At 33.8% G+C, this 10,483-nt stretch overlaps 3 protein-coding genes across 3 annotated transcripts; 2 read left to right on the top strand and 1 right to left on the bottom strand.

Annotated features, from left to right (window-relative positions):
• Nucleotides 1-1,076: 1,076 nt before the first annotated feature.
• Nucleotides 1,077-2,206, bottom strand: LOC108347954 (uncharacterized). The gene is made up of 3 exons (XM_017587420.2): nt 1,803-2,206; nt 1,594-1,710; nt 1,077-1,491 (listed from the first exon to the last, which is right to left on the bottom strand). Exons 1-3 carry the CDS (start codon nt 2,133-2,135, stop codon nt 1,414-1,416), a joined length of 528 nt encoding a protein of 175 aa, XP_017442909.1. The 5' UTR covers nt 2,136-2,206; the 3' UTR covers nt 1,077-1,413.
• Nucleotides 2,207-2,402: 196 nt separating this feature from the next.
• LOC108347940 (histone H2A variant 1) lies at nt 2,403-3,732 on the top strand. Its single transcript, XM_017587403.2, has 2 exons — nt 2,403-2,592; nt 3,221-3,732. The coding sequence occupies exons 1-2, from the start codon at nt 2,479-2,481 to the stop codon at nt 3,515-3,517; spliced, it is 411 nt and encodes a 136-aa protein (XP_017442892.1). The 5' UTR covers nt 2,403-2,478; the 3' UTR covers nt 3,518-3,732.
• Nucleotides 3,733-6,839: 3,107 nt separating this feature from the next.
• Nucleotides 6,840-10,138, top strand: LOC108347904 (calcium-transporting ATPase 12, plasma membrane-type). Its single transcript, XM_017587365.2, has one exon. The coding sequence runs from the start codon at nt 6,966-6,968 to the stop codon at nt 10,026-10,028; it is 3,063 nt and encodes a 1,020-aa protein (XP_017442854.1). The 5' UTR covers nt 6,840-6,965; the 3' UTR covers nt 10,029-10,138.
• The last annotated feature ends 345 nt before the right edge of the window (nt 10,139-10,483 follow it).

Below are 10,483 nucleotides of genomic sequence, written 5' to 3'. Positions count from 1 at the left end.
GATGAAGCTGAAGGGTTTGTACATAACCAACAAATCCTTAATTAATTGTTTATATTTAAAGTAAGCATTGTACTCATATAATATTATTATTGAAAAGACAATTAGTACACAAGGTGAGTTAAATAAGTGAATCAAATAAAGGAAAACTAAAATTATATTTACAAACACTTATGAAGTTTTTTGTCAAACACAAATTATGTATCTAGGTAAGTTTTATTGAAAAAAATATTGATATTTGTAAGTTCTAATTTAAATGACAATTTTTATGCTTTTTGTAATTTCCTAAAATTTAAATGGACAAGTGTATTATCTTAAAATTTGAACTAATAAGTGGAATTTTAACCCTATCAAAGGATTTTTTTTTTTATAATGCTTATAACCATACAATATACAAATCTAAACTTCCTCAATATCAATACAAATATTTACAATAAATAAAAATAAAATAAAATAAAAAAAGTCTTTCGCTTCTCTCAAATTCTTTTTTCTTACATTAGTATCTATATCTAATCGTATACGTAATACAATCATTATAAATGGTAAACACATCTACAAAATATAAAGATAAACTATTGACATTAATCATAATATATATGAGATTATCATCAACTTAATTTAAACAATTGGATGGTATCAAAACGATATACAAAAATATTTTAGATAAATTTATTCATTTCACCTTATACTATCTTTATAAAAATTTAAATAAATTTTCTCATAGTGATAGGTTAGGATAAATGGGCTAATAGACTCATTTAAATCTCCAAGTTTTACACCTTCAACTATAATAAATCAAATTATGTATAAATCAAATTGTATTATATTTTGTAGTAGTGGCCAGTCAGAATAAATGATTTAATACTACTCATTTAAATTTCCAAGATTTACACACACACACACATATATATATATATATATATATTTACAATAATTATTAAATATTAAAACCAAACCATATAAATAAATAACTAAAGCATTAAACAAAATAAGGCTAGGATCATATCACTAAATTAATTAAATCAAAATAATATATAAAAATGAGATTATGAAGAACTTACTTAAATATATGAAAAGAAGATACAACATATATTACTAAAATAAATAATTAGAGTTACATCTATTAGATTTTGGTCTTCTCAAGTTTTGTTTGACATTAACATTGAGAGATTATTTTCTCATATTTTTTTCACCATTCACAGACAGACATCAAAGTCAAGCATTTCCAGAAGATTGACTTAACATCATCACAAACCATTCTTACTTGTATTGATTACACAATGACAATGGTGCTCCATATTCTACCATACTAATATCTGTATTCATACATAAAAGTTAATATTCACATTTAACACGGCAGTACGTGCATTTTCTTCATAACTTATAGAATAAAGAAATGCAAATCAGAATCCACCTCTATAAATATCCATCCTTCTTGTCTTGTTCCTCTGCTTCCTTGTTAGCAGCTTGAACAGATTTGAACCAAAGGAAAGCCTGACCATTAAGAGTTCATAAATAGGCAAGAAGCAACATTAAATTAATTAATTTTAATTAAAATTCTCAATCTGAACATTGAGAAGAGTAATTAATTCTTACCGAAGAGGGAATGCCAGTGAAGACAAAAAAACCAAGCAAGGGAGCATAAAACACGCTGTCCGAGGTTAATACTCCAAACACCGGTCTTTGGTTCACATATTCAAAGATGGAGCCAATCTGTGGCAGCAAAAGATACACTGTCAAGAAACAAATAAAAAGAAAACAATATTAATAATAATAATAATAGTGGTAAGAAGTTGGTTAATTACAGCAGCAATTGCTGTGATGGCAGAGGCAAGTAAATAGGCGAAGAATGGGATTTCAAATCCTTGCTCCGAAGTGTTTTTGTTGGCCTCATCCCTGGCCCATGGTGGTGGTTCATCGGAATCTGGTTTAGCCCAGGAAGGGATTTTTTCCTCTGATTTACTTGATTCGGCGGAGCCTTGGGTCACAGCTACCACAACTAACCTATGCAGTGTTTTCCTCTTCCTATGGTGGTAGTCGGGAGCTCCAAGAAATGTTGTAGGTTGTGATACATGTTGATTTTGGATAGCACCGGCACACCACAGTGTTAAGAAGCTGCCACCGCAACTGGCCGCCATGATATTTTTTCTAATTCACAAATTGGGAGTTGAGGTACTGCCAGTAGAACCTTATCCTAAGTTTGGGCCTTAGGTAGGTTGATAGGCTTTAATGGGTCTGAGGTAGGTTGATGGGCTTTAATAAGCCTACTTGAGCGAAAATATTGGGTGGACCCGGGAAATAAAAAAAAGTGAAATAATTTGAAAATCAAATTCCCACGCAAAAGTGACCGCGCCCCCGGCCCGCCTATTGTTTGAGAAATAGGAATTTAAAGTGTTTATTAGGATAGCTTTCGCATTCAACCACAGTCACTATTGCAGCATCCTTCTTTTGCTTTGGTTTTCTAGGTTTCTCTCTGTATCAATGGCGGGAAAAGGAGGGAAGGGGCTCGTGGCTGGGAAAACCACCGCTGCCAACAAGGACAAAGACAAGGATAAGAAAAGGCCTGTCTCTCGTTCATCCCGTGCTGGGATCCAGGTAAACTATTTTCCTTTTTCTTCAGATTTTGTTTTTCCGTTCCAGAATTGCCTTAGTTTTCAATTGAAAACATCATCTATGCAACTTATTTTGACTTGATTTCATTGGTCACACGTATGGTATATGTTAGATCTGATTTGTGTTCTCCTGACTGTTGTGGAAGTTTCTTTGCCCACATCCTGTTCTTAACCACAAAGCAAGCAACTTTTGTTGTTTTATTTTTAATTATCTATTGGTGAGGGAAATTCTTTCAGAACAGTGTCAGATGATGCAAATTAAGTTTTTTTTAGAGTAATAATTATTCCTTTTGCGTTCCTTTTGTTCATAGGAGACATATGTGTATAAGAAAGTCCCAAAATTGAGTCTTGAAAAAAGAATTTACTCTTTAAATTCCTGACTTGACTAGAATTATATCACGATCTAAAAGAAAGGTTGATTTTTTTGTTCTTTCTTTCTTCAAAATTATAGTTTTTGATAGCAATTGAAATGTTTGGGGATTGTTGGAAATTTTTTGTGTATAATGCCCACAGTTAAGTTTAAATCAAAGATCTGTGATAAAATCCTGGATTTTGTCGAGATGGTTTGATGTACGGTTTGAATTATTTTGATTTTGTTTTTGTGGCTGTAGTTTCCAGTGGGGCGTATCCACAGGCAGTTGAAGCAAAGGGTGCAAGCCAATGGACGTGTGGGGGCAACTGCTGCAGTATACTTGGCATCAATTCTGGAATATCTGACTGCTGAGGTTCTGGAGTTGGCTGGGAATGCAAGCAAGGATCTGAAGGTGAAGAGGATCACACCCAGACACTTGCAGCTGGCTATCAGGGGAGACGAGGAACTTGACACCCTCATCAAAGGGACCATTGCTGGTGGTGGTGTCATCCCTCACATCCACAAGTCCTTGATCAACAAGGCTGCCAAAGAATGAGACTCAATTTCCTCTTTACTTTTCCTTTAATCTGTCTCTTTATTTACCATCAGGTTGTGTGTTAGTTAGGTACTAGATTTTATTCTCTGTTTCTTAAGAACAAGATGTTAATGTTAGAGTGTAAATGATCATTCTATCTGTCTTTAACTTGGTTGATGTACTACTCCTGGAATTGTAATGCTGTTGGATTTAATGAGTTCTTTGTTTTAGCTTTAGCAAGTGATTTGTTTTTCTGACTACTCACTCAACTCTCTGGTTTTTTGCTTGTTATATTTTAATAGAGTCGTGCAATATTATTAACTATTACTACTAGCAATTTAGTGGACTCGGTTCATCAAAATATAAGGAGGAAGAATCTTGCCCAATAAGTGACAAGTTTTCTTGATTGTTAGATTTTCAGTGTCAGTGTAGAACTGTCCAGTTTTGTGACTAATTTTTGTTATGGATTATTTTGAATTTTAGAGTTGATTATGTTACATCCTTATTCTAGTATCACGATAATAAACTTGAAAATTACAACTTATGTTTATGTCGAAATTGACTCTGGAGCTTCTAGATCTATTTTAATTATTATTTGTACTTTTTTTTGTTTGACTGAACTATGTGAGGATTATACGTGGTCTATCTTTGCCGTTTCCATCTTAAACAAAAAAGAGAGAATTGTAAATATTTTTTAAAAAATGGTTCTTGTTATTAGGATGTATTTACTATGGTTCAATAGAAATTGGAAAAAGAGAAATTGAAGAAAAGTTATATTCATTATTTTGTCTAGCAGATAAACAGATAAAGCAAAGAAAATAATAGCAGAGAGGTGAACAATAGAAATCCTTTGGTGAGAAGGAGAAACGAAATTTTACATAAGTATAATTATAAGTTATAATTTTATTATTTCTCCTTCATATGTGAATAAATGCTCGTTTTTTTCTCTTATATTTTTTAATCCAAATACTTGAAAAATTTACCTACTTTTTGTATTTTATATTTTTCTATATTTCCTTTCTACCTGCTCTGTCTTCTTTATACAAAGAAGTTGCTAATGAGGTACTATTGCGGGTAATAACTAAGTTGATTTTTTAGAGTAATAAAATTCATGCTATTGAAAAATGCTAAAAGCTATATATTGTTTGAGTTACAGAGAATAAAATAAAGACAGATATTTTTTTATTGATGATTGTCGACGAAGAGTACAATATTAAACCTAGATTGCTGTGGATAAAAATAGTACAAGTGTCCTCATCGAGATCCGAGGAATTTGAAATAAAACTAAATAACAGGAAAATATCTAGAAAAAACTAAGTCTGTCCAGTGTTTTTTTCAGTAATTTTGAGTTTCAGAGCATTTTAAAAAAGTACTTTCTCCTCCGTTCATATTGTTTGCATATGGGTCAACAATTTTGTTTTAGAGAATAGAAAATAGTTTTATTTAACAACTCTACCCACACTACACTCACCTGCCTTTCTACCTCACTAACATTGACTCTATCACTTGTAGTACTTTTAGCGAATTCAATTGTTTGTGTTGTACTAATATGAATGTCATTTTACTATTTATTTCTTCATCTGAGAGATTTTTTAAACTTTATTATTTATTTATGGATTAAAAGTTTTTTTAAAAGTTAATACTTTTATAAATAATGTATTTAAAATGTTACAATAAAAATATAGTATAATTCAATTTTATTAAATTTGTTGTATTTTTCATAATTTTAGTATCAAAATTTACATTCATCCATTTACATTATAATTTTTGTTAGGAGAAAGGAAATTTGGAATTATTTAACGTGGACCAAATTGAATGAAATAAAGGTCCAATCATTTGCAGTCTAACCTTACTCTTTTAGGAAGCTTAAATTAGATAAATCTTTCACTATGAAGTCTAAGATGTATCTCAATATATACTTGATTGTTTTATTATTTAGATACAGATTGTTTATGGTTTTATGCATATTTAATAATAATATGAATGTAGAATAAGCAAAATACAAATTGCATTAGTTTTTGTTTGACACTTACCAATAAATATACCATTAGATATATCATTTGATCATTATTAATGATTATTATCCTTCAATAACTACTCATGAATATATCTACGCTAATTACTAATCATTTATATATGTCAATAATAACTACCAACAATCAAATTATTGACGGATATTTATTGTTGGTAATTCATCCGTTTATTACCAACTGATATCGGTTATTTTCAATATATTTTATCGTTCGATATTTTTTTTTCAATAATATATATACAATGCTAATAAAAATATATTCTACTTTGTTGAAAATTGACGGGTATCTTTTTTTTCTCCAACAATATGGAAAGATTCAAACGTAACATAAATCCAGTAAGTAAATATATTGTCGTGGCTGACGTAATTGAATAAACTTGTTTTTGACTAAAATATGGATGACAAGACAAGTTTGTTTTTTTTTTATGATTTCTTAGGCTGTGTTCACATCACTAAATCTAATGAAGATGGGAAAGTCACAGAGCCCAATCTATTTTATTCATAGCTTCTATATCGGCAAGTATTGGGTTGAATGAATCATCACATGGCAACACGTTCTCAAACTCTACATTCATTTTTATTATACATTAATATTTACTATATTAAAAAGATAATATCACCACAATCAGAATTAATAAACGGTTGTTGTTTCCAACATGACACCTTCAAATAATTTTTTTAAGCAACTCCTCCATAGCTAAAAATGCTATGCAAATTTCCTTCAATTTTAAGAAATACGTGGATGGACTTTTAAAATTAGTTTTTAGATAAAAAATTAATGTAAACATTTTTCATAATTAATATTATTTTTTTATTTTTATAATTAAATATAATATTAACAATTATTATTTTATATTAATTTAATAATTAAGGGTATTTTGATAATTTATAATTACTACTAAATAAACAATTTTCTTTATCTGTCATATCAATCAAATTTTATACTAATTTTCATAAATTTTACTTCTAAATTCACTCAAACAAACAATAAAAAATTTATTCACAAATCTCCTCAAATTTATTCAATCACTCTCCTCAATAATCTTCCCCCAATCACCCCTGAATGAGCACAACCTTAATCTGTTTTGTGTTATACAAAAACTAGACACAAGGCATAAAACATCAAAATTAATGGTTGAAATTTTGCTTATTTCCAAGTTCATGAAATAAAATATAAATCGGTTAGCTCAGTTGTGAATTCAATGAGAATGGTCTAGAAGTTTGACTAAATTGCGCGGAGGGTTTCTTTTAAAAGTTTGACTAAATTGGACTGTAAATAAAAAAGATAAACATGTTAGGAAGCTACTCGGAAATTGCCTCTATGGTCCTCTGGTACGAAATATTACCATACGTTTGTCATAAATAAGATAGCCAGCTTTGAGTCATAATCTAGTTCTTTCCTTCTATCTTTTTGGCCTAAGATCTTCTGCTGATTCCATGATCAACATAGCCAAAGAGAGATGGCGTTTTGCTTATACAGCAATTTATTCTAGGCGAGTCATGCTTGCCTTGGCCAAAGAAGTCATGTCTAAGAGAAATACAAACACCCATCATTACTCTGAGCTCTTCCAAGCCCGATCTTCAAATTACAGCAGTACTCTAGAAATAATCGAGCCCATGATTCCGCAACATGGAACCAATCGTTATTCTTTGGTTCCTGATGTTGACAAGGTCCGGATTACCAGTATGGTCAAGGACAAAAACTTGTCAGCCTTTACAGAGTTTGGAGGAGTTGAAGGTGTTACAAACATTCTTGGAACCATTCCAGCAAAGGGAATCACTGGCAGCCATGATGATGTTGCCAAACGTATTCAAGTATTCGGTTCCAACACTTACCAGAGGCCCCCGCCTAAGTCTTTAATGAGTTTTGTGCTGGAAGCTTTCAATGACACTACTATCATTATCCTTCTTGTTTGCGCCGGTCTTTCCCTTGGTTTTGGCATAAAAGAACATGGCCCGGGGGAAGGCTGGTATGAAGGAGGGAGTATATTTGTAGCAGTGTTTCTGGTGGTGGTTGTTACCGCACTCAGCAACATCAGACAAGAGAGACAGTTTGACAAATTGTCAAAGATAAGCAACGACATCAAAGTAGAAGTAGTGAGAAATGGAAGGCGACAACAGATATCCATCTTTGATGTTGTAGTGGGAGATATTGCATTCCTTATGATTGGTGATCAGATTCCAGCTGATGGATTGTTCTTGAGTGGCCATTCTTTGCTAGTGGATGAATCCAGTATGACAGGTGAGAGCGATCATGTAGAAATTGAGTCTTCAAGAAGCCCTTTCTTGTTGTCTGGTGCAAAAGTGGTCGATGGATATGCTCAGATGCTAGTGACATCTGTGGGAACCAACACAGCATGGGGTGAAATGATGAGCTCGATATCGCGAGACACCAACGAAAGGACACCATTACAGGCTCGCCTTGACAAGTTAGCCTCTTCTGTTGGAAGGGTAGGCCTCAGAGTCGCTTTTCTTGTTTTCAGAGTCTTGTTATTTCGTTATTTCACTGGAAACACACAAGATAATGAAGGGAATACAGAGTTCCAGGGGAGTAAAACTGATATAAACGACATTTTCAATGCGGTTGTGAGGATTATCGCTGCTGCAGTGACAATTGTGGTGGTGGTAATCCCAGTGGGTCTGCCGTTGGTCGTCACTCTCACTCTTGCTTACTCCATGAAAAGAATGATGGCAAACCATGCAATGGTGAGGAAACTTTCTGCTTGCGAAACCATGGGATCGGCTACAGTTATTTGCACGGATAAAACTGGTACCTTAACCTTGAATCAAATGAGAGTCACCAAGTTTTGGCTTGGCCTGCAAAATGTCGAGGAAAAGTTTTCCAATGCAATGGCCCCTAAAGTTCTTGAATTATTCCAGCAAGGAGTTGGCCTCAACACAACTGGAAGTATCTATAAATCTTCATCAATATCTGAACCTGAAATTTCTGGTAGCCCAACAGAGAAAGCTATACTCTTGTGGGCCGTGTCAGATTTAGGCATGGACATGGATGAACTGAAGCGCACACACGAAGTTCTCCATGTTGAAACGTTTAACTCTGAAAAGAAACGAAGTGGCGTCGCAATAAGGAAGGAGACTAACAACACAGTTCACGTTCACTGGAAAGGTGCTGCAGAGATTATACTTGCAATGTGTTCAAACTATATTGACAATAACGGCATAGAGAAGTCCCTTGATGAAGAGCGGAGCAAACTTGAAAATATAATTGAAGGCATGGCTGCTAGCAGCCTTAGATGTATTGCTTTTGCTCACAAGCAGATTTCAGAAGATATTGATTATAATGATAAGGAGAAAGCACACCAAATCCTTAGAAAAGATGGCTTGACCTTGCTAGGTATTGTTGGCCTCAAGGATCCATGCCGACCCGACGCCAAGGAGGCTGTCGAAATGTGTAAACATGGAGGAGTTAGTGTGAAGATGATCACAGGTGATAACATATTCACAGCAAAAGCAATAGCAACAGAATGCGGAATATTAGACTTTGATGGCCATGTGAGTGCGGGAGAAGTGGTGGAGGGTGTGGAATTCAGGAATTATTCTGAAGAAGAGAGAATGGAGAGAGTAGAGAAGATCCGCGTGATGGCAAGATCATCCCCTTTGGACAAACATTTGATGGTGCAGTGCTTGAAAAAGAAAGGTCATGTTGTTGCAGTCACAGGAGATGGCACAAATGACGCACCTGCTTTGAAAGAAGCTGACATTGGACTTTCTATGGGGATCCAAGGAACTGAAGTTGCCAAGGAGAATTCTGACATTGTCATCTTAGATGACAACTTCAGTTCTGTTGCCACTGTTTTAAGGTGGGAAAGATGCGTTTACAACAACATCCAAAAGTTCATACAGTTTCAACTAACAGTAAATGTCACAGCTCTGGTGATAAATTTTTTTGCAGCCGTTACTTCGAGAGATGTTCCCCTGACAACAGGTCAACTTTTATGGGTAAATCTGATTTTGAGTACGCTAGGAGCGTTGGCACTGGCAACAGAAAGACCTACAAAGGAGTTAATGGAGAAAAAGCCAGTGGGTAGGACTGAGCCTCTTATTACTAATATTATGTGGAGAAACCTTTTAGCTCAAGCTTTATATCAGATTGTTGTCATCCTGGTTTTACAATTCAACGGAGAGTCAATCTTTAATGTTAGAGAGGAGGTAAAGGGTAGTCTAATTTTTAATAGTTTTGTTCTCTGCCAAGTATTCAACGAGTTCAACTCTAGAAATATGGAGAAACTAAATGTATTCCGAGGCCTTCACAGAAACCATTTGTTTCTTGGAATTGTGGGGATTACCCTTGTTCTTCAAGTTGTGATGGTGGAACTTTTAAGGAAGTTTGCTGATACAGAGAGATTAACATGGGAGCAATGGGGAATTTGTATTGGAATTGCAGCTGTGTCATGGCCAATTGCTTGGATTACAAAGCTCATACCAGTTTCAGATAAACCCTTCAACCACGTTAAGTGTGTAAAATTATTGGTCTCCTAGTCACTCGCTTGAGGAACCAAAATTCACAACTCTGATGTATTAAAGATTTGTTTGGATCAAACTGTTTCATTTTTGGTCTGTGCTCTGAGGTATTAAAGATTGATTTTCCAGATCTGATTTCCGTAAATTTATGTATGATTTTAAAAAGTGGAACATTAAAAATTCCAATCTAAATTGGCAGGGGTTCTCAACTTTGCTTTCAAGTGTTTTTTTTTTGGAACGAATGGGTACAGCTCGAATGTGATTAAAAAAGTTTGTTGTCTGGATCCGATTGGACTGGGAGTGCTTTTTCATGCACCTCTACACATTTCTCTCTATATCCGTTGAAGCAAAAAAGGTGAAGTATAAGATTTTTTTGAAATGCACAGGATATTTTTGGAATTTTAGAAAGATGTGGAGGTAAAGAAAGAAATAGAAATGTGGAGAGGTGTAAGAAGAAACACTTGTTTTAGTTT

This window comes from Vigna angularis, chromosome 2 (assembly GCF_016808095.1).
Source record: "Vigna angularis cultivar LongXiaoDou No.4 chromosome 2, ASM1680809v1, whole genome shotgun sequence".
Taxonomy (NCBI): Eukaryota; Viridiplantae; Streptophyta; class Magnoliopsida; order Fabales; family Fabaceae; genus Vigna; species Vigna angularis.
Note: the sequence above shows the minus strand (reverse complement) of the source record. Positions and strands in the feature narration are given on the sequence as shown.